A 24,882-nucleotide genomic window follows, 5' to 3' on the forward strand; every position below is an offset into this window, starting at 1 on the left:
AATCATAAATGGTTAAAGTGCTGCAAACAAATCTCAGTATTCTGAAGACTGGATAAGAGAAAAAAAAATACAAATCTGAAAGTTGGCTAATCCGGTCTGGGAGCAATCTAAGGTTTCCTGTGCCTCCACAGACAACAAAAACAGTTTTAAAAAAATATTGTTATAAAGTCAGATCAAAATAATCAGTGCACAATATTGCTTTCAATCAGCTACATTTTAGCATTAAAATTTATATCACATTGTTCTGTGCTCGCTTTTTGAAAAACAATGCTGAGGAAGTGAATAATCTCAAGGAAGTAGGAGAAGGATCCTAAAATTATAACCGGAATATTTCTTGGGTTTGGAAAAAATACTGATACTAAGCAATAAAGAAATTGCTAGGTTTACTGAAAGTAGATAGAAAAGGGCTGAGTTGCACTTTCAGCTGCAAACAAGGTTATTAAACTTTGTACTATGCTTAGCCCTAAAACGCCCAAACCAGAGTTATTTTTCTGAACTTTATTATCTGATATGCCATCAGCTTGCTATATCAAAGTCTTCATATATTTTTTTCAATTGTTTTCAATCTATTTTAAACTTTCAGCATGGGTTTGAAACTAATTGGTGGCAGAGTAAGAGGAACATCACATATTTTCAATACAACAGATCATGTTTGGGAAACATCATGCAAGCTTACAAAGGTGAATTTCCAGAGGGATCTCTATGGTCTCTATTTAAAAAAAAAGGGAATCGGACATTCTTTTGTGGAAATCTTCCAGGTCCATGTGTTTTAATGGCAGTAAATGATTCCCATCAGGGAATGTTTGATAGAATGTCAGATTCCCTATTTTATAAATAGAGCCCTATCTTGCAATGGATGCCAGGATTTTTTGCTTGTATTATTACAGACAGGATAGCTGCTGGCTCCTATGCCCTACTTATATTAAAGAAATGATATAAGAAAAATCCCCTAGGGCAAAGCGTTGCATGGAAACTAGTCTGCATTGCAAAATATAAACAGAATTATCCTGACATGCATTATAAAATATATTACATTGGATTGGAATAATGTCCTAATGGTATAAAAATACAAAATGTTCCACAGAATTCAGCAGTCTGGGGGTACAATGTATAGCCAGTGTACAGAGAGCACAAGCTGGTAACATATGATCTGCCATTACATTGGGGACAGTCATTGGAGAAGTGGAAGTGTGTCAGTGGAAGTATTCCCCCTTCATACACAAAATAAAATAAATTGTATAATCCTTCTTCACAATCAAAGACTTATTTAAAAGCCTGAGCCTTGTCTATATTTATCCCAGCAATTGTGATCTGGTGATGGGTTAATACATTTTATTGTGGGCTTGGGAATTCTGCAAAGATCTCCCAAAGGGCAAAAATAATCTTCAGAAACCACAAATATTTTGCAATTACCAGCGACTCAGTAAAAGATTTTCTTGGTCCTTAGCACATTAACTAATGACTCACAAAGTAATTGCTTCATATTAATGTCTGCAAAGCAGTTGTGCATGTTGTGATTCTGCTGTGATTATTCTGTCTGGGAAAGGTATCAGGGAAGCTGTAAGCAATGGAAAAGACCTGGAAGCCAATCTCCAGACCACAGCATGTAGCTATAGAGTGTGGCACATAGCAAAAATATATATCTACTGTCATGTGGCTGAATTGCTCTCATGCAATTCCACCACATCCTGTGATCCTGGCTTTTTAAATATGCAGCAGGCTGGTAATATATGTGCAGACATATATAGCTCTCAGGAAACCAGCTAAACCATATGTTTAAAGGGACCATGAAACAAACTACATGAACATCACTAACTAGTTTATGTAGAAAGTTTTTAAAACTTTCTTTTAGTGTGAAACAATGAAGAGCATTTGAGTCCACTTCTCAGCAAATGTCAAAAGATAGCAGACTCATGGAATAGATCAGGCAAGTGTTCTCCAATGTCAGAAAGTCATCCAGACAAGCTCAATAAAAATAGGCTCCATGACTAATTTAATGCCTGTCTGGTGGCTCTAAATGTCACAACTTTAAAAGCAGGTAACTGTTGCTGTTTATTCATTTTGTAGCCTAATATAGGACCTATAATGATTTGAAATATTGAAAATGCATGTCCTTGATCTAGATGACTTTCTGAAGTTGTTTTAAAAAAATAAAAAATAAAATTGCTTTGTTGATGGAAACAAAAAAAGTCGATTTTTTCCATCTACAATACGGGGCCATTGATAAAAGGTTGCCCTGGGAAAATAGGTCAGCAGTGATCTACAGACAAAGAGTAAAGATCCTTACTGTGCTGGTTAATTAACATCCTGATGGAGATTCGGCTCATGTAGAAACGGTCTAGGAAGTACTGGACGTTCTGATTGGTCACGGGATCCACCCCGAAGGCTTCTTTGTATTCAATAACCCCCTGGGCCATGGTGGGGACAACATTGTTGTGCCTGTTCCGGATGTTGACCAGGGTCTCTGTAAAACTGAAAGGCAAACATTCACATTTAAAGGAGTCTGAAATTTCAGATGCTAGATATTAACCACGCATGTCTGAAATCTATGATGGTTTACCAACAGGTGACCCCAGCCAAACAAATAAATACACAGTTATAGACAATATCATGAAAGTTTTGTGCAGGGAGGGCAACCGCAGACATCATAATCACTTATCTTTCATCATCAAGTAATTAGCTAGATGTTAAAGACTTTCTTATCGACTGTAAGCTCTTCTGCCTTCTTCTGTATCCTCCCTTATATTTTAATACGCTACAAGCTGTTGTGCTTTCTGTATCTCTCCTTATGCATTAAGAATTGTAAGCTCTTCTGCTTTTTGTATCTTCCTTTATACCAAATTTAATGGTAAGGTCTTTCATTGGGCCTGATTATCAAGGCTGGGGAGGATCCACTCATCAGTGAAGCTGGCAGATGCAGCAAACCTGGAATGGATCTGGTCCAGGATTCAAAATATTTGCTAGCAAATGACAAATATCTTTGAGGAAATCCATCCCAGGTTTGCCGGATCACCCAGCTTCCTTGATGAAAGTGTATTCTCTCCAGCCTAGAGAGCTTTATTAAATTAGCACCATTGCCTGTACCCTTCCTTATTGACTGTAAGCTCTTCCACCTATTGTATCATCCTATATATACTCCTATTCTGTATCCTTCCTCATACTATAAGATAAGCCATTTCCCATTTGTGTCCTCCCTTATACCACAATTACTGTAAGCTCTTCTACCTTATTTTCCATACCATATATTCTAAAAGACCTTAAGCTATTTCCCCCATCTGCATCCTTCTTTATGCTCCAACAGATTGTAAGCTCTTCTACATTCTGTATCTTTCCTTTTACCCTAACAGACATTATACATTACAAGCTATTCCCCAACTGTATCCTTTCTCATTTTATAGTATAATATAGGCCCATTCCCCATTTGTGTCCTCCTAATACCCCATTTGACTGCAAGTTTTTCCCTCCCATATATCCTAAAGTTATTCCCCATCTGTAGCATTCCTTTTACACTAACAGATCATAACCTACTCCTCCTTCTGTATCCTACTTTTACTTCAATAAATTGCAAGCTCTTTTCATACAATTTCTCAACATCTCTCATCACCCAAATAGATCATAAGCTTTTCTTTATTCTGTATTCTGCCTTATACCCTAATAAAATTGTAAGCTTCTCCTTTTTGTTTCTGGATCTTCCTTATACCCTAAGATCTGTGAGTGCTTCCACCTTTTCAGTTGTCCCTTTCAAAAATTATATATTGAAAGCTATTAGAAGCAAAAAAATGGAGTCAAAGTGCCTTTGGTCCCAATTTTATTTTATTTATTATACAGTTTACTGTACTATGCTGCATATTATGGTGCTTTAAAAATAAAAAGCATGACCAGTGCTCTATAAAAATACTTGACATTGAATTATACACCTCCCTCTTGTTATTTGGTTATCCAAACAATGATGAAAAAGGTCACTGAAGGTGTGTTGTCAGTATGGTAAACTTGGTCTTCTAAAAAACCTTCAATTAACCTTTCTAATGGCACCGCTGACCTGGAGAAAACAGCAACGCTCAATGCTAAGTTAGCAGCTACATTGAAACAATTGCCTGTTGTGTTGTGTATACAAGCGCACCGCTTTTTCCTGAACTGATCCAATCACTCGACTGTTTATTGCCACACTGTTGTGACAAAGTGCCGTGACATTTCATCTCCTGCGCCTCCGGCAGTGTCAACATGTTACAAAACAAATTTGTCTTAATTTGCAAAAACAAGACACTTACTCAGACAGAACCCTCTGGTCATCGGGGTTCTTTTCCACAAATTCTATTAGATCCATCAAACTCTGGATGTACCTGAAAAAGAGAAGTCATAATGAAAAGGCAAGAAGTGATTTAGCGCTTTAAGAGAACTGGTCATAAAATGATTATTTAAGCTGCCATACTGGACTTAAATTAGAATTCTTATTAGTAATTCCTTTCCTTGTATTAGAACTTATGAAAGTTGCTTTCCTAAAAGAGTTACCAAGGAGCGAGAAAATTTTGACCTTTATAAATGATAATATGATGGCTTTTCTCAACCTTTTACCCCGGAGGATCCCTTTAAATAATTCTTAGGGAATCCTTGCCAAAACCAATTTATTGGGGAAAGTAGAAAAATTAAAAAAAATTTTTTTTTTTTTGCCCAGTGGAACAAATGCCCCCCTCATACTGCAGTGGCTGGAATTAAATCTTTATATACAGAAGAGAAGAGAATAGCAGGGGATTTTTTGTGGCTCAATTGTTTGTATAAAGGGGGTTGCAAATAGCAATAAACATAACAGGTATTGAAAGCAATCCAGAAAATTATGTGATGCATACACAGAAATGTCCTTCATTCACGTTAGGGTTAAGTGGTAAAAGGCCTCAATACTATACAAGGAACAACTGCCTAGATTAAATGAAGGAGTAAGTCCGACGCGTTTCGAAGGTTGAAGCTTCCTCAGGGGATATGGGGAGAGCTGGTGGCTTGAGAGTACCTTGCTGAGGTATAAGCAGTGGAAAAATGAATGCAGAGTGGATGTAGGAAGTAAAAAACTGATTTAAGTATATGAGTTGTTTGGATGGGGAATTGGGGCAAAGGAACCAAAAATTGGTCCAGGTCCAGGTTAATGGTAAAGGATCTTTAAAATATATCCAAGTGTATAGAATACTAAAATGTCTGTGTGTCAGCAACTATAAACATCATTAGAGTCATGCATCTCTCTCTATTAAGTGGTGTCCAGCACTATGCAGGTATCATCAGATGAGAGGTCCATCAGTCACAGTTCAAGGGACGCCAAGGCAGGGACCCTCGTTATGAATGGCAGCATGATGATATTGTTATTCCTCTATATTATATCTGTAATGTTATATTTGGTTATTTATACCTTGGCATAATAAGCATAACTGGGAATTCACTTCTTAAAAAGGTGAAAGAATCTTTGCAAATGTCCTTAATCTTACAATCTTGAATCCCAAGAAATAAAGATTTTAGAAAACAATAAAAAAAAAAAAAAAAATATATATATTTCCTTTTAAAGAACCTGGCAAAGCACACCACCAGTCTGCATGGAATTTCATTATACTAGCTTGTATAAAACCAGTCAGCTGGTGTGAGATTTCTGGAAAGGTCCCAGGTTCATTCAGAAACTTAAGATAGGGAGACGGGAACAAATTGTTCAGTGCCACCTGTGCCAAGATAGATATGGCACATTGGCACAAGCAGTCTACATAGTAACAGCCTCAGGCTGGGCGTGTGCCCTTGTTACACATTCCGTCATGGAACAATTCCATTCTCAATTATAGGCCAACATGAAGATCAAGTCAGTTCAAAGAGGAGATGAGCTGTGCATTAAGGATATACTTTGGCTTATGATATTCAGAATATCATAAAGTGGTGTCAGCCTGAATTTCCGAAAATGCAAAACAAAAAGTGTACATAGGGTACAAATACAATACCTAACCAATAAGTCATTATGCCTATATTGTATTGTGGGACTTGGCAGGAGGGAAAGCTCAATGTAAACCTGTGGGTGGTCCATTCAGTTTTGGGGTACAATTGCCTGCATATATACGTAAACTAGTCTACCTACTAATCCTTCTGGTCAAGTGATTACCCAATATAAGTAGACTGTTAAACTTTTTTATGCTTCTTACCTAGATCATTGTATAACCTGGGCCCACTTTTTGTTTTATTAGGTAATGCTGTCTTTATTGCACTTCAGGCACAGGCTATTTTGAATCCATTGGACTCATTACATCTACAATTCAGGAAACTGGTCTATCCCTCTGATTACTCAAAACTCTCCTGGACTTTGAACACTTTGTTTCAGGCACAGTGGGCCTGATATAATAAAGCTTTCCAAAGCTAGAAAGGATATATTTTCATCTGTGAAGCTGGGTGATCCAGCAAACCTGGAATGAATCTGGTCCAGGATTTAAAACATTTGCTATCAAATAGCAAAATAACTTTAAAAATCCACTCCAGGTTTGCTGGATCACCCAGCTTTGCTGATGAAAATGTATCAGCCTTAAAGAGCTTTATTAAATCAGTCCCAATATATCTAATACCCTGAATATAACTCCACTTTATGGTATCTCTACAGCATCTCCAACACCCCTGAGGAAGCCTAATGGGTGAAACGCATCGGGTTAATGAGCTGTGTTAAATCCACGTTATTTACATCTTCCCTCATCATTTTGTGTAGGGAAAAAATTGCTAAAGAAAAGAAACAAAGTCAGATTTTTTTGTCTAGATTCAGCCTTTTAGTCCCATAATGAATGAAGTTTATATATGTTTAATGTTTTCAAGCCACAACAAAACCCTATTCTCTTGTTATCCTTTCATTTAAGTTAATGCTTATTGGCTAAAACACAACTCTGCTGGGTTCTTTGCACAGAGAATTTTTATATTCATGTTTTTCTTTCTGCTGATAGGTCTTAACATAAGGATTCATTTAAGGTTTTCTCAATTCTTCCTTTTGAATAGCAGCTTTTTCAAACACAATTATTTTATTATTTTACATTCTCAGGGCCACATAAAGATTTTCCACTTTGTGCAAAATATTTTCTGTCTCCATTGCACTTTTGTGCTGACCTCAGGGAAAAGCAGCAGCTGTACAAGTTTTTTTGCCCAAACAAATTTACCTTCAGAGTAATCAGTCCAGTATTTTGCACTGATGGGTCGATCTAATGAGTAACCAGGAGGTCAGAGAGGCAGCGCCTCCTGTACCTGACCCAAATCTGTCAAATATTAAATGGATCTGTACAAAAGACAAATCAAGCAGGAAAGTGTTTTGTAAGAGGCCATGTCAGGTTGCTTAAAACATAACTCCAGACAAACAGCTATATACCCAGTTGGGAATGGATTTACATGCCAGTGAATTTGTATCTCTGTCTACCCAGACAATGAGCAATTTGTGCCCCTTAGGTCAGTTTAGTTGACACCAATGATTTTTTTTAATACAGTCTAAGTCAATTATGTGGGAAAGCCAATTACCGAACTGCAAGTTTTTGGAATTTGTGAAGAAACCGGAGTACCTGGAGGAAACCCGTGGAAACATTGGGAGAATCTGCAAACTCCATGCAGATCTTGCTCTGACTGATATTCGAATCTGGGACTTAGCGCTGCAAAGGCCAGAGTGCTAACCACTGAGCCGCTGTGCTGCCTATATCTTTTTGGCTATCTGTAAGGGTGACATACTTTCCAATGGCCAGCAATGTAAAAGGAATTCTTCCTACTGCCTGCCACACTAATGTACTGTTATCTGTGGATATAGTAATTATAGCCGGGGTTCCCCAAGACCTGCAAGGTATTTTCAGGGATTCTTTCTATATTAAAAGGGTTGATAAATGCTGCTCTATGTGCTTCTGTTTGGGGTATTATAAGTGCCTAAGTCAAGTCAAACCTAGGTATTTCTATTCATTGCATTTAAACTTGTACACATTTTAAGAATAAAGTAGATCAGAATGTGTATCAGTCAACTAGCTTTTTCAGGAAATTATCAGCAATAGCATCCCATGTATTTCAGCAGGAGTTTGTCTTTAGACTGGATTTGTTAACTGGCAACAGATTTCCACTATGCAAAGATGATAGCCTGCTCTTCAGCTGACCCGGGACAGGCGTTCCAGGAACTGATAGATGGTTATAGAAACCTAGGAGTTCCAGGAGCTGTGGATTAGCAATAATAAACTATTTTTGGCATTAAAAGTTACACTGTAGTCAAAGTTAATATGTTAGTGAAGAGACCATTGTAAGCACTTCTGGGCAAGGTCCTCTCCTCCTTCTCTGTCATTGTTTGTGACGGTCGTCCTTTGCAATCCATTTTTACAGAACAGCGTAATATGTTGGCACTTTATAAATAAAGTTTAACAATAATTATGTGCGAAACTAAAAATTATATCTCCTGTAAAGCTAAACTTTGGGCTCAAAAACCGTGTTTAATATTATCCTAAAAACCCACAAAGGATACAAATACGCTTTGGGCCTGATTTAATAAAGCTCTCCAAGGCTGGAGGGGATAGATACACTTTCATCAGTGAAGCTGGGTGATCCAGCAAATCTGGAAAGGTTTTCTTCTTGCAAGCATATGTTTTGAATCCTAGAGCGGATCCACTCCAGGTTTGCTGCATCACCCAGCTTCACTGATAAAAGTATATGCTCTGCAGGCTTGGAAAGCTTTAATAAATCAGGCCCTTTCTGTGCACCAAATGCCTTTACTGGCCCAGTAATTACTGGTAGTAGAGACATCATCCCTGTGAAGTACATAGGCTGTGCACTGAATTGAGATGTGCTATACACCCAGCAGCTCCACGGACTACAGGCTTGAAGAAAACTACAGGGTATCATAGGCACTCCTACCGCCCTTCACTGATGCGTTTCGCTCCCTTATTAAAGCTAAGACTTAAAATCACAAAGCCTGCTGCACTGCACGGACCGATTTTATTTATAGCTTGGAAATGCACTTCAATTAAGAATGATGTAAAAGATATTCGCTGGAAGGAACCCTTTGCCCTACTACAATTAATCATATCTTTCCTTTATTTTTCTCTGTGGCACAGAGGGCATAAGCAGGGAGAATTATCCAGTTTTTACTGGCTGCCACAAAGAATAATAAATATACTTGTACAACCACATCATTATAATCTAATTAAATCTAATTAAACGGTTTCGAAATTCTCCAGTCACCGAGTCCAATGTTTATGCTCAGACTGGATTTTATTACCCCATGGAGGCAGAAATTTCCGCACGATTCAAGCTAAACTGATGGTAAAATGCTATAGAAGCTAAGAAAACAATAAAGATGGTGATACGGAGTCAGGGCCAGGGCACATGTCTATCAAGTTTAGTTACTCACCAGCTTTGCACAAGCTGGACGGATGGAGTCCCAAGCAAGGGGTCAGGAAGGATGTAGATCTCACGCATGATATTGGCCAACCTCACTGGTAACTCCTGCCGTAGAAACACAAAAGATGTCTTCTCACATCCATTGGCTGATCCTATAGAGATGAAAAAAAATATTGACATCTTAACATACAATAAAGCACATTTAAATACACCTACATGTTAAGTATCTTAACCCACAAAGTTATTTTTTTGTAAGCTACCATAATTAGATGGGGTGGCTGCATTCAGTGTTCTCCCCAGCCACCTCTAGCTGGGCGCATCGCCCGGCACTTTTCAGCAATCACCCGGCTGTTTTTGGGTGGTTACTGAAGAGTTGGGTCACAATAGAGGGGCTGCCACCCACCTACACCTTCTTCCCACCTAGCTGAAAAAGCATTGTACATTTGAATTTTTTTTTAGGATTTTTCCACATAATAATCAGTAGCTCATTTCCTTTACTAGGATGACAACCATCATTCACTGTATTGTATCTGGAAAGACATCTTTGTCACTTTAGTACAGGAATTGTAATAGGATGATACTTCACCCTCTCATTTCAATAACATACAGGGAAGGTGTTGTCCACATACAGTGTGATATGGGAATATTCCTGGAGACTTGTTCTAATAAAAAACAGCCTTGAAAGCAACACTTACAACTCTAGTCCAAACTTCACCGAGATAAGATTATAGAACTGGTATCAACCAAACCAAGCGGTTACTCTGATTGAACGCCTACAAGCTACATTTATTTTAAGCATGTGTGTTGCTTCATATCTCTAGTTCACATACTAGCTAGTTCGGCTAAGCAGGTCTCCAACCAAGGCAATTCCAACTAAAATTACAAAAGAAATGAATACAAAAGCAGAAGGTACGGTCAGTGGAAACTAAGGTAGCAGCATGCCGGCTCAGTGGTTAGCACTCTGGCCTTTGCAGCACTGGGCCCCAGGTTCAAATCTCGACCAGGACACTATCTGCATGGAGTTTGCAGGTTCTCCCTGTGTTTGCTGCAGGTACTCCAGTTTTCTCCCACATTCCAAAAACATGCAGTTAAGTTAATTGGCTTCCCTTCAAAATTGACCTTAGACTGTATAAATGACATCTGACTATGATAGGAACAACTAATGATTGTGAGCTCCTTTGTGGGACTGTTAGTGATATTGCTATGAACTTTGTACCGAGCTGCCCAATATGTCGGCGCTATATAAATACTGAATGATAATAATAGATTCAGAGATGTGTAGGTATATGCAAATCTTGACTTTTCATATAAAAGTCAAGCTAGGTCCTGCCCCATTTGTCCTTCAATACAAAAGGTGTCCGAACTGATAAATATGGAGACTGGAAGTGGTAAATTGCAGAGTCAAATTTCTAAAGAAACTTAAAGATTTGCATAAGACTTAAAGTAAACTTCCACTTTGTAAAGTCTGAGCTAAGTGGAAAGTTCTTTTATTAGCCCTCTCATTGATACTTAAGCTGCTACTTATCACCCTATTTGCCAACCAAGGCCCCCAGCAAGCACTTTAACATATGATACAAATTACCCCATTAGATTACTTTTGGCACACATGAAGTCAAGAATCCAAAAAATGCAAATAAAGTAAATGGGCAACAGATGAGATCTTTGAAGCCAATAGATTTTCTCTTCTACATGTGATTGCGATGTTTTGTTATGGTCTCTCATTGGTGGACTGACATGTCCGGTAACTCTTAAAGTCTTGTGAAACGTGTTCATACATTTTGTTTGCATTTGTTAATGCAAAAAAGTGATAACAATATAGATTGCACGGCAAGGAACCTCAGAAAAAAAAATGTTTTTCCAAATGATGACGGTTCTGTAAACTGGCATGGATTGCTTCGGAGTAAATATTTGCAGACTTGGGGTTATACACTATAGGCTACTTGTGTATTGCAGTTTCATAATACCGGGTCTGATTATGTAATTGTTAATGCCAGATAAGGCTGACACATAATAGACTTTCCTGTAATATTAACCGACATGAACTCCTGCTGAGGACTAGACTTGACGAAGCCGATTTTAGTTGCATAATTGCAAAGTAAACCTATATCCATGGAGTAGTTCACAAATCTTTGCTTATTCTAATATATATTTAGATTTTTAATCCCAGACTTGATTGGGCCGTAGATTTTTAATCCCAGACTTGATTGTGCAAGGAGTTTGCATGTTCTTCCCATGCTTGCTCAATACTACGGTTTTTCTCTTAGCCCAGATATTGTTCTTGGAATAATTGGAAAAGCAGCACAACCAAAAAGAAAAAGGATGGCCATTAATAAAAGGCAACACTACACAACTACTATCAGCATCCTCTGCAAAAGCCATATAACAAATACTAGTTCTAAGTCTATCGATGATCTCCCAAAGTGGCTGCCTGGCTGTCATGTTGACCCTTTGGCTTCCAGATATATCTGATCCGCTGGCAGTTTCATTAGGAAATCAGCTATGCCAGACCATGACAGGTGTCCTTTAATGACAGCACTATACGCATTGTCAGCTGAATTCCGATTCTTGATAATGCCTAATATATGACAATCAAATCAACTTGACCAAAAGTGCACTGGAAGAAAAAACATCCAGATCCGTATTTCTACTACCGGTCAAGGTCAGCCACAGATAGCGGGATATCATGTCCAAACTGCAGCACTACGGTCGTGAAAGGTTTATCAATGCGTAGCACTGGATTTGAACTCTAATCTCACTTATCTAAGGTCGGTTCTTACACTTGTGAACATTGACAGCTTACGTAAATGGCTTGGACAGGAGGATGAGCAGCTTAGAAAGCAAGAAATATAGCTGGCAGTACTCATCAACATATAAAGAATATTCACAGTCTCTGTGAAATATATTAGACAAAGTGGACTGTCCAGGAATGTGATGGAAGGTGTGAGATTTTAAAAATCATCCTGTACTAAAACCCTATTCAAATATGAAGTCTGAGGTGTAGATAATATGAGTTGCATGGCTAAGGTAAGACAAGAGAATGGAATTAAAATTATTAACATTTTTAAAATTCACATCAATAAAGTAAAACAGAAAGTAGGTAGAACTCTCAAAAGTAAGAGAAAAAAACTTTCACGAAACCGGGGTCTCCATTAAAATGATTTTCTTAGGCTAGGTTTCTTTTTCAGAGACATTTAATTGCTAACCTTAAGTCACTTTCACTCTACTTCCAAATAAATTGTGCCCCCCCCCTCATATTTTCCTCTCCAAGTTCCTGCGCATTCTGTCCTTAATTCAGACTTTATGTTTAATGTATGATCATTGTTTTGTTTTATTCCTTCTTCTATTTTTTTTATCCTGGTTTACCTTGATTGTAAAATTCAATATTCGCACTTGAACCTTTTTTTTTTTTACATTTTTGTATGGATCTTTCCTGTTGTATGTTTTTTTTTTCTGTGCCTTTCTTAATAAAAAATATATTGAACCATAAAATGATTTTCTTTCTACTCCTATACTGATGGGAACAAATAGCATTTTGGAATAACGTTTCCTGCTGTAGGGCAGCAATAAAAACATGGGCTCTAACCCTTCACTGAAAGCTATATAATTTTGTCCGGAGTTCTGCTTTATAGCCAAAATGGTACTAAATAGTTTCCATCTTGTGGTCATACAGCACTGTACTTTCCGCTTTATGTTCTTTGATGGCATATTCTGGATGTACACACAATGAAGATCATTACATAACAAGACAGAGCTCCTGTAAACAAGCTATACCGACTATACAGAAGCTTCATTTATCACAGCTAGAACGTTAGGAAAACTGCGGCAGCTGTAAAACACATCTGCTGTTTTTCATCGAGCTGCGTTCCCTAGAATACGCGGTCGGGACTACTGGCGGAATGTCAAGTCATTCCACAGGCATCAGACAAGTACAACCGCCCAAAAGTTTTCTAAGAAAAGACAAAAACAGAACAAGCCAGAACGGGTAATTACAACCATGCTGTACCGGGAATCTGCCACATAGCAAAACCCCCGAGGGATGAGGCTGCGATAGAAGGTTGGGAATACGCTATAGGTGATGTATCCATTGATTAAAAATTATTCTTGCGATCATAGTTCGTGTATCTGATCTTTATATGATTGATTCCGCCATTATAGCCAATTAAAATATCAATCATAACCAACGACTGCAATGTGTTCTCCCCAGACCCTTTTAGCCGGGTGCACCACCCAACACTTTTCAGCAAACAGCCGGTGGTTTTTGGCTGGTTACTAAAAAGTTGGGTCACAAAACATTGGCCACCAACTGCCTACAGCTTCCTCCACTTCCATTTTCTAAATCCAGAACTTTAAAAAGTAGAGAAAGCTCCTAGATTGTAAGCTCTTCGGGGCAGGGTCCTCTCCTCCCCCTGTGTCATTGTCTGTATTTGTCTTTCATTTCCAACCCTTATTTAATGTACAACGCTTTGTAATATGTTGGTGCTTTATAAATACTGTTTGATAATAAGTATTAATAGAACGTATTGTATTACTGATAGTGTAATGGATACTTGTGGTAACAAGTCAAGATACAGTAAAATGGATAGTGACTTAAACATTATTATTATTACACAGTATTTATAAAGCGCCATCATAATATGCAGCACTGTACAAAGTCCATAGTCATGTCACTAGCTGTCCCTCAAAGGAGCTCACAATCTAATGTCCCTACCATAGTCATATGTCATTTATGTAGTCTAAGGTCAATTTTAGGGGGGAAACCAATAAACCTCACTGCATGTTTTTGGGATGTGGGAGGAAACTGGAGTACCTGGAGGAAACCCACGCAGACACAGGGAGAACTTGCAAACTCCATGCAGACAGTGTCCTGGCCGAGATTCGAACATGGGACCTAGTGCTGCAAAGGCGGGAGTGCTACCTCTGAACCACCGTGCTGCCCATGAGATAAAAGTCTAATCTTAAGATAAAAAAAAATTTGGTGCATCACTTTGTCTTTTTCTGCCATCACTTCCTTATGTTTTTATATCATCCTAACCTTTTCTCATATCCCTATGTACAGCCCATGACCTAAGGTGATCTTGTTGTACATCCCAACCCCAGTGTTCTCCCCAGCTGCACCACCCAGAACTTATCAGTAACCCTATTTACAGCGCTGCATAATATGTTGGAGCTATATAAATACTGTTTAATAATATTAATAACCTGCATGTTGCTGCATGTTTTTGGCTGTTTTTCTGTGGTTACTGTAGAGTTGGGTCACAATACGGGGGCTGCCACCTGCCTACAGCATCTTCCCACCCAGCCTAAAAACATTTCTGGGTTGAGCACTGCAAACTCAATAAAGAAATATTATTTTGCAAAATAAATCCATTCAAACATTTGCAGAATCCTAAATAAACTACGATCAATAGAAGAAATAATACTGCAATCCTGATGCAGAAAAGCAAGAAAATACCCGAATGAGGTTGAAGTATTCTGAAAATAAAGCATTCCTGATTTATTTAAAAGTGTTTTGAAGTAGTAAAAAAAGCCTGGACTGTGTATTCCTGGTGACGTCAATGATATGATATATATCTACGTTTAGGTATGCACAGATGTCAGGGACATGGGAACAACATGTTTACTCCAGAGGAGCAGAAAGAAAAAAGCCGCTTGGACTAGAGGAAGCTTCTGGTATAGCAACCAAGAGAGAAAAAAACAACTTGCACACCCAATTCATGCCGTGACAGCTAAAAAGTTACACCTGTACAACAAATATATTATTACTAAACAGGATTTTTATAGCGCCAACATATTACGCAGCGCTTTACATTAAATAGGGGTTGCAAATAACAGACAGATACAGACAGTGACAGGAGAGGACCCTGCCCCCAAGAGCTTACACATTGCTCATTAAATCAAAAGGTTTAAAAATCAATAACCTCTTAGATTGTAAGCTCTTCAGGGCAGGGTCCTCTCCTCTTCCTGTGTCACTGTCTGTCCTTTGCAACGCCTATTTAATGTACAGCGCTGCGTAATATGTATGCGCTATATAAATCCTGTGTAATAATAAGTAACAATGTGTAAGAATTTATTTATACAAAGTGATTAGATGAGGCGCAGTACAAATATATCAGCTCATTCACAATTCGGATAAAAATATGACCCTGTAATCAGAGAAACATTGGAGCGAGCTATTAATATACTTTATCCCAAGTCTCCCTCTCTCTAGGACAGATTCAGGATAACGAAAGAACTGCAAATTTCGAGGAGCTACAAGGTACAGCAGGTGTTGTTGCGAGGTCATGCTGGGATTTGTAGTTTCTCCAACAGCTAAAGGGTGTGAAGTTAGGCTTAGTAGACATGGACCTCTCCTATTGTGTGCTACTCCCCCCACCTCTTGGATTGTAAGCTCTTCTGGGCAGGGTCCTCTCCTCCTCCTGTGTCATTGTTTGTTATCAGTCTTGCAACCCCTATTTTATTGTACAGCGCTGTGTAATATGTAGGCGCTATATAAATATAGTTTATATAAATAAAAATTTATACTTATGATTCAATTTCTGACTATGAACCAGAAACTTTGAGCTCGTTGTCAGTCTGCAGGAGTTCAATTATTCTGACTACGGATTTCCAGAAGTTTGGAAACCATATTATTATCATTACACAGTTGTCTATATTATGCAGCGCTGTACAAAGTCTATAGTCATGTGACTCGCTGTCCCTCAAAGAGCTCACAATCTAATGTCCCTACCATAGTTATATGTCTTTAATACAGTCTAAGGTCAATTTTTTGGGGGAAGCTATTTAACCTAACTGCATGTTTTTGGAATGTGGGAGTACCCGGAAGAAACCTACGTAGACACAGGAGGACCTGCAAACTCCATGCAGATAGTAACCTGGGACCCAGCGCTGCAAAGGCCAAAGCGCTAACCACTGAGCCACCGTGCTGCCCATAGTATGTCAGATTGGATTTCTGATCTAATCGTAAGCGACTTATTTTTTGGGTTTCCTAAGTGTTGGTGTATGTACAGCACTGCTTAATATGTTGGCGCTATATAAATACGGTTTAATAATAATATCAGTTGAAAGAAAACAAGTTGGCTGAACGATAAATGAAATCTAATTTTAATTCTGATCACTTTCTATCAGTGGAAAACAATCAGAATAGCAGAATATCGTAGATGTGTGCAACGTTTTAGGACTTTAAATAAAAAAATAAAAGCAGATCGGTCAAGTGCAAAATTGGTGCCGAGTGCTCCCCTACAATGAACGCTTATGTTCAATCTTTCCTCCGATGTTATGTTCTCCTCCCTTGAGAAGACTTTCACAAGAAGAGTTTCCTGTTGTAGGGTTGATGTGAGGTCAGCGTGTCAGGAGTCGACAGATAATCCTCCATCACACCCTGAGTGCTGTTTAAAATACTAAAAAATGCCAATACAGAAAAAAAAAGTAGCGGCCCAGAACACTCAATATCTAACCCTGAAAGGTCAAATAGAATGAGCAAAAACTATTCATTTAATCAGATCTCTTCTTCCAACTTTGTGCTATGGGATGTTTTTCCCAAGCGTAAGGCCAAAACAGTCCAGCAGGGGTCACTCTGCCCTATACGACCCATTACTTTTAGACAAAAGCTGCTGGGACTTGTAGTTCTATACAACTTCAATCAGCTTTATATGTAGTTTTTAATGGAAACACACCTATCCCTGTTGTAACTTCTTTTGCTTTACAATTCTATACAGTTTTGTATTTTTTTGTTGTGTATCATTAATATTACGGTTATACCCCAACTGTGTCCCATGCATCATTCTGCACAATAATGGATGAATGAGCCATTGGGGGGTACTGAATGCCACCAATGCACTGCGATTGGGGGGGCGGGCACTGAATGCCACCATTGCACTGCATTGTGATTGGAGGGTCACTGAATGCCACCATTGCACTGCCATATGGATCAAACCCACTCCAAATATGAAAACATTGATCAGAAGTCATGCAGAAAAAATAAAAGAAATGATCTCACTCACCGAAGTCGATGAACTGCTTCATGGAAAGCGGGGATGGAGAGTAGCGGCTGAACCGCTCGATCTGCTTGGGCGCATTAGCCAGCGCGGCGTTCTTCAGCAGGAACCTGGCGAACTTCATGGTTGGGCACCTCGGTGGTTCTATTCACCTAAAGGAATAAAGCAAAAATGTTTATAGGAATCAGAAGATAAACATGAAGCATAAAAGTTCTGTAACCCCCCTACCCCTCATATGGAATCTGTTTTACCCCCAGCAAGCCCCCTGCAAAGCTCTGACATAATTGGGTTGTTTTTCTCCTGGAGGAGGTAACACCCCCCCCCCCCCCCCCATACACTGGGGTAATTTATTCCTTTGATTTACAACCTGCTACATAAAATCTCTTTCCAGCCCCCCCCCCAGCTGTTATCAGGACATTTCTGTACATGGATTAACAATTTGCTACATGATAATTATTCATAGGGACTTCTACCCCCCACCTCCCCCTCCTTTATTATGTTCTGGGGTATTTCAGTGCCTGGATATAAAATTTGCTACATCTTAACAATTTTCAAGGACCCCATCCCCCCTGCATTGTATATTGGGGTACCAGGACACCCCCTTACTGTATATGGGGCATTCTAGTATTTTGATATGAAATCTGCTGCATGATAAGTATTCTCAGGCACCCCCTATTACATATCGGGGTAATTCAGTACTTTATTGTGCAGCAGAGGCCACAATGGTGGCTTCATCATGGGATGTATTTTGCCCCAGTTGCAAATTAAAGTGTTGCACATCAGCATGTCCAGACCCAGAACAGTCCACTGTATATTCTGCTGTACTAACACCCCCCCCAAGTCAACCATTAGGGTCCACTGACCCCCTCTATCACCCATTAGCGTCAACTGAACCCCCCACATCACCCATTGGGGTGCACTGACCCCCCTATCACCCAATAGGGTGCACTGACCCCCTCCCACCTGCAGGCCCCATTCATGCATTACCTCTGCCACAATAGGAGGCTCAGTATCTGGCTTTGCAGGTCAGTGTCACTTATCAGGAACAGCAGCTCAGTATTCAGCAGAACTGGACGGAGCCGACTGATGCAACCTTCAATGAGGATGATGGCACCTCCACAGCCTTGTGTGACCCTCCAGGCTTATCCTGCACCCCCTCCTCTTTCTCCAGCCCTGGGATTCGGTGCTGAGTCCCTGTGTCAGTCCCTCAGTCAGTGTGTCAGTGATCAGTATCTCTGTCAGTCTCTATATGTTTACTCTCTCCCCTTACCCACTCACTCTTATTATCCAGCTCCAGAAGGCGTGGCCTTACCCTCCAGACACGCCCAGTCCCTGCAGGAAGGAGGAGACTAATGGCTTTCTCAGCCAATCAGAAGAAAACCGGGAGATGAAACAACTGCGGACGGAACAAACAAGTACAAGCTGTGTATGTTGGGGGGGGGGGGTTGCCTTGAAATGTGGGCGGGGCTAACAGTGAGATGTTGCCGGGCGCAGTTGTCAGCGGCGGGGTGCTGATTGGCTAGTTTGTTAACCCTGACAGCGCTGGTTGGTTGAGGAGAAGAGGGGGGACTGCGACAACAGTGAATGCCTGCGCCATCATAACATACAGTGAGGCCCATTCATTCTGTGTCAATAACCCCGGTGCGCGGGGGGGGGTTGTGTGATAAAGAATGTGAAATTCGAATGAGAGGTGAATTCTTAGGTAGGTGAAAGTGTGAAATCTTGACTAGTTTGTGAAGTGAATCTCAAGCCAGTGACGTCATCGTCTGAGGTAAAATGTTGTGTCTGAGGTGAATTGTTCCCACACAGGCCTCAGCTCATTCACTGTATGAGGGGATGGGTGAAAATCATTTATGAGATAAAGATGAGAAAAGATTTACCCTGAGGTATTATATATACCATTAGCAATGTCAAAAAACAGGTTTAAGGGGTCCCTAAAATAAATATTACTTCATGCAGCATAGAATCCTATGAGGGGATTGGTGAAAATCATGTTTATGAGGTAAAATTTACCATGAAATGTTATGAATACCCTCAGCAGGGGTCCCTGAAATAGATTCAGAGCTAGTTGCTCCATAAAATCCTATGAGGGGAGGCTGCAGTGTATACAGCATGGAATCTTATGTGGGAATGGGTAACAATCATTTATGAGGTAAAATTTACCCAGAGGTAATATAGATAGACAAACAGGTTTTAGGTATAGTCACCATATAATCATATGATGGGAGGCTTCAGTGTGTACAGCACAGGATCATATGACGTGAGGCTGCACTCCATATGGCACAGGATCATGTGACATGAGGCTGCATGCCATACAGCACAGGATCATGTGACATGAGGCCGCACCCGCATACAGCACAGGATCATGTGACCTGAGGTTGTAGCTGTCTATGTAACCCCAAACCTCACTTCCTGTCAGCGTGACTCCCATACAAGAGCTCAGAGGGTTAAGCTATGTACACACTTCCAATTATTATCGTTGGTAAACGAACGACGAACGATCCTGCACGATATCTGCGAACGATCGTATAGCACCGATCCTGTACATACAGATAACGACACGATCGTTCGTAGATATTGTACACACAATAGATGCGATCGTTTGAACGATACAGGAAGTTACGTGCACCACAGGAAGCGAGCGAACGTTCGTTCATCACGCATGCTCAGACCATGGACGATCAATGAACGATCGTACACACGAACGTTGGTCAACGATCGTCGTCCAATCCGATCCGCCGGTCCGGTCGTTCATTTCCAACGACTTTCCTCGTTCGTCGGCGTCGTTGGTTACTTTTTTTACGAACGATTTTTGCCCAATCGATCGTTCGTCGTTCATTTTGAACGATAAAAATTGGAAGTGTGTACGCAGCTTTAGTTGCTGGATCAGGAAGACAAAGCTGTAAGTGGGCTCCTATATTCTGATAGAGTGTTTGAAAGTGAATGCACTGCCCTAACACAGTGTACGGTAACACGTGAACATGTGCCCATACAGATACAGTAACAAATTAGAAATTGCACTCCAATGCCATGTATGTAGCAAAGCACTACTGCACTGCTGAAAATGCTGCATGTACAGTCTGTGCCTTCTGTGGTGCATTAAGCTCCCAGGTGGATAAACACCACATGCGTATGGATCACTACAGCAGACCTAGGTGGTGTGAATGGGCCCTCCGTGTTATCACAGCACATAAATGTGAATACAGAAAGCTTCTCATAACAATCCCTTTGTCCCATGCTAGTTTGATCCACCTCAGGTCATTCTCCACAGCCCGGCCATCTGGTGTTTTGTTTTACCGGTGATCAATTATCTTTGGTCATTGTAGTGCGTCAAGTGTTTTTACATCCCCTCGGGTCTGGGTTTTTCCACTGACCAACTGCTGCAGAGAGAGATAAAGGATGGGGCATCTTCCAGGTTCAAGTCCCCATTTCATATTTATTCTGCAATGGAATGGAACTTATTTATAGGTGAATATGTGTTATAAAGAGAGAAAAAATTAAAATTTTAAAGAAGTATTTTCTTTCTTGCATTAATAAGAATTGTTTACGGGGTTACCACCTTGCGTCTATTACCCAGCCCTGCTCTTAGCCCAGTCGATGCCACCCACTTGTTTAACCCGCCTGTACAAGTCTTGACATGTTTTTACCATGCTCCTCCTATTGTGTGATACTTCCCCCACCTCTTAGATTGTAAGCTCTTCTGGGCAGGGTCCTCTCCTCCTCCTGTGTCATTGTCTGTATCTGTCTGTCATTTGCAACTCCTATTTATTGTACAGCGCTGCGTAATATGTTGGGACTATATAAATCCTGCTTTATTATAATAATATTAATAATAATGCTCAGCAGTCGTGATGGAGTGCTCACACCTACATCTGTCATCGGGAGCAAATGTCTCATCATGTTTACATCAAATACTTCATGTTTAAAGTGGACCTATTATAAAATGTTATTCATTATTTAAAAGATAAGATAACCCTTTTATATAATGATCCCCTACCCTGAGTGGGAAACCTATAGCCTCCAGGAATATATACGTCATGTATCTCAGGAGGCTTCGGGCTGTTCCTTCTCTGCCTGTCTGATGTTGGACGTGCTGAAGGGGCTTTCCTGGAATGTAAATAAAGTGCCGATATCACACATGCGCAAGGAAATTTTTAAGAAAAATCACCTGGGTCCCCACCTGTGCAGTGAGAGATCGGGTGATGTAAACAGAAGAAGGAAGAAGATAGAGGTGCCCGCTAATTCCTCTATGCCAGAAAGAACAAATCCAAGACGGCACAGGAATCCAATTGCAAAGGGATCGAGGGCTCTTGTAAAGTAAAATTCTGCTTGAAGCCACACTAATGGCCATTCCAGACATGTGGTGAACCACGGCTGTGTTCTGCGCTGTACCTAAATGCTCCCATTCAAGTGAATAGGAGCATGTGGCTTTAGCAGATGGTGGTGCAGTTTTTGCTGTACAGCTGCTGTTTTGGAGGAACGACACTGCGGCCTCAGCTTTGGGTAAATGTGCCACCCGTGGTGCTATTTGTAACTCTCAGGTGCATAACAGCCTCAGTTTGCTATGAGCCCGTGTGTGGCCATCCACAATGTTTTCCACCACAGGTATGAAAGGAGTCTAAGGGGACAAGGCAAGTTCCCCATTCCCTTGTTTTTATTGTATTTTCTGGATATTTACATGTAAATTTAGATTTTAGCATATTGTTCTCTACATGTGTAAAGTGATTGCAGCAAATGAGAGCTTTATCTGCTTTTACAGTGATTCTGTTATACTATGGCAACATTTATTGTGAAGATCTTGGCCCTGGATTGGTGAATAATATTAGAAATATATATAGTAACATACCGCAAACCCGTGCAGTGATACAAAAGTGTGGCAGACGTTGGTGTTGAATCCAAGCAAGTTTGCGGCTTTGTGTACATCATCTCCTCTGTGTGCCCATAGTACTTTATGTTGGTGCTCCATTCAGTGCAGGGTGTATAGTACAGAGCTAAACTGGCATTGTTATTAGAATTCATTGGACAGTGACCCCATAATGTAAAAACAAAGCAAAGGTAATCCGAGATGATTGTTAACTGACCACTTCAGCCATTTTTGTACCCTTAAATTAGCAGAATGTTGCAGCATTGTGTCCAATTCTTAAAGCAGAACTAAATTCATTATTATTAATATTAAACAGGATTTATCTAGCGCCAACATATTACGCAGCGCTGTATAATAAATAGGTGTTGCAAATAACAGAGGAATATAGACAGTGACACAGGAGGAGGAGAGGACCCTGCCCCGAATAGCTTACAATCTAGAAGTGGAGGAAGTAGCACACAAAAGGAGGGGAGATATAGAATGGAGGGAAGTAGTGAGGGTTTCAAAAGACAGAAGAAAATGGGGAGGCAGGTTTGAAAAAATGGGTTTTGAGTGCTCTGAAATGAGCAGAAATTACGAGCAATCCGAATAGGATGAGGCAGGTTATTATGGCATAGGAGACAGGCGATGTCCTTTCTGCAATACTCCTTGATCTCTCTGGATATCTCTCAAAACCTAAACTTTGTTTATAAAGCACCAACATAACACACAGCGCTGTACATTAAGTTGTTATGTTAGGTCAGAGTAGGGAGTGGATCATAAGTATATTTTTATAAGCATGATGTCCTTTAGGGCTTATTTTAGATGCTGAAAACAACAGTTTTGGACTTTGTAAGCCAATCCCAAAAAAACTGTTTTTTATCAATTTACCTTTATCTGATTGGTTTAGTCTTTGAATTTGTAGATTGAAGATAGAAGATATTGCAAAAGCCTATGTTTAAACTTTATGACAGATTACATACAAACTACATCAGTGTTGTGTTTAAAAATATTCAGATTTAGGAGTCTGACTTTTTTTTAGCAGTATGTAATGTGTTGCTATTTTTGTGCTTCAGTACTTACTGTACTGTTTATGTTCTTTCACGTCTGAGTTGTTTACTGAAATCTTATAAGAAACTAAAGGAATGTACGGCCCAAGTTCACTTTAACAGTTTAAACTGAAGTTTATGAATGACAAACATGCAGCACACCAAGTTCACAAGGGCAGAGTTAGCTAGGCAGTGAAGTATCCTCTACGTCTGTGCTGTGCCTCTTTGTCCTCAGGATTTCCAGGAACTCCAGATCCTAACTGCACAGTCTCTCTCCAGAGAAACCAATAAACAAGTCAAGGCCCAAAGACAAATCACTCAGCCACGGGTCGGAATGAGCCAATAAGATGTTCTCTGGTTGTAAAGAGAATCTGATTGGACGCAAAAAGTCAGTAAACATCTTCTGCAGCACACACCCCCTCTTTTACTTGCAGAGAGAAAAACAGCATATGTAAAGAACGCAGCAAATATACTGAGGCCCACGTGGCCAAAGGTAAAAGTCCAAATCAGTGAGGCGGGAACTGGAAAATGTAATGTACACATTTTAATGAAAGAAACATATTTAGAACTGTAAGAAAACACAATTTTGTAACAAGAAATGCAAAACCTTGTTGCAGAATTTTGCTTTTAGATGAATCATTAGAGGCAAAAAAATTGATACTTTGTAAATATGCAGCTGCAAAAATTTAGTCTGCAATTTCATGCTGTTACGGTATACATATGATCCCAACTAGACATTACACACAATGCAGCTTTGCCAGATAACCTAACACCTTATCTTGCAACAACAAAGAGACTGGCACAAAAAAAGGGTACATACCGGAACTGCTGTTTATAGACCTAATAAAACTTTTTATGTTATTAGAAAAATAATGGCTACTAGGCCATTTTAGGAGGTCAAGAAGGCAAACTAGGCCGGACTCTCTCTTGAGTCCCACGCTGATGGCTCCGCCCCCCACCAGGAACGCCCCTGAAGGGGAAATCCCTCTCTTCCGCAATGCATTATAAATCCCTCTCCTCCTTTCAGGGAATGCCCCTGAAAGGAAATCCTTCTCCCCCGCAATGCATATGGAGGAGAGGGAATGTCTCCTTACCTCGGCGGCGGAAGTGTTAACGCCGGCCGTGGTAAAAAGGGAAGGGAGGCTCAAGAGCTGCATGCTGCTCTGGAGCCGTGAGTTGCTGACCCCTGCCAGCCGGGTTTAGGCCGGATTGACCAGGGGGGCATTAGGCCAGACCGGACTACTGGCTAGGTCGTATCTGGCCTAAAGGCTGGAGTTTGCCTACCCCTGCTCTACACAATGTGGACTGTGCTGTGTATGCACTGCATACCTTAGTGTCAGATTAAATGAACTCCTGTATGCGAGTAAGATGCTGTGCCGAAAAAAAAATGCTAAAGGCAAAGGACTGGTCACCAGCATGGCCTATAGTGTTCCCACAGCTAATATTTTTGTATTACATATATTACAGATGTACTATTAGGAGCAAATGAAACTGAGAAGGTTACCTTCATGAAAACAGCTTATTTTATGAAAATGCAAAAATCCAATTTACTTACAAAGCTCAATAAACTTGATATGGTTGCCATAATTGCTGGGAGAATGAGAGGGGAACCTGTGTGATTATGTCTCAAAAGAACAAGTGTGTT

At 40.0% G+C, this 24,882-nt stretch overlaps 2 protein-coding genes across 9 annotated transcripts in view; one reads left to right on the forward strand and one right to left on the reverse strand.

Moving 5' to 3' along the window:
* Positions 1–18,594, reverse strand: part of PDK4 (pyruvate dehydrogenase kinase 4) — a 28,630-nt gene extending 10,036 nt beyond the window's left edge. The window contains exons 1-5 of the mRNA XM_072412902.1: positions 18,333–18,594; positions 17,352–17,497; positions 9,362–9,503; positions 4,269–4,340; positions 2,288–2,472 (exon numbers count right to left, since the gene is read on the reverse strand). Of these exons, the coding sequence (XP_072269003.1) occupies positions 2,288–2,472; positions 4,269–4,340; positions 9,362–9,503; positions 17,352–17,469 (517 nt within the window). The 5' untranslated portion in view covers positions 17,470–17,497; positions 18,333–18,594. The remainder of the gene's footprint in view (positions 1–2,287; positions 2,473–4,268; positions 4,341–9,361; positions 9,504–17,351; positions 17,498–18,332) is intronic.
* A 42-nt stretch (positions 18,595–18,636) lies between these two features.
* Positions 18,637–24,882, forward strand: part of DYNC1I1 (dynein cytoplasmic 1 intermediate chain 1) — a 237,304-nt gene continuing 231,058 nt past the window's right edge. For 6 of the 8 annotated variants that reach the window (XM_072412903.1, XM_072412913.1, XM_072412911.1 and 3 more), the window contains exon 1: positions 18,914–19,047. The gene's annotated coding sequence lies outside the window, so the exon portion shown is untranslated. Of the gene's footprint in view, positions 18,772–18,913; positions 19,048–24,882 lie in introns of those variants that run through there. The other 2 variants (XM_072412905.1, XM_072412908.1) reach the window with 2 other exon arrangements.

This window comes from Pyxicephalus adspersus, chromosome 5 (genome assembly GCF_032062135.1).
Source record: "Pyxicephalus adspersus chromosome 5, UCB_Pads_2.0, whole genome shotgun sequence".
Lineage (NCBI taxonomy): Eukaryota > Metazoa > Chordata > Amphibia > Anura > Pyxicephalidae > Pyxicephalus > Pyxicephalus adspersus.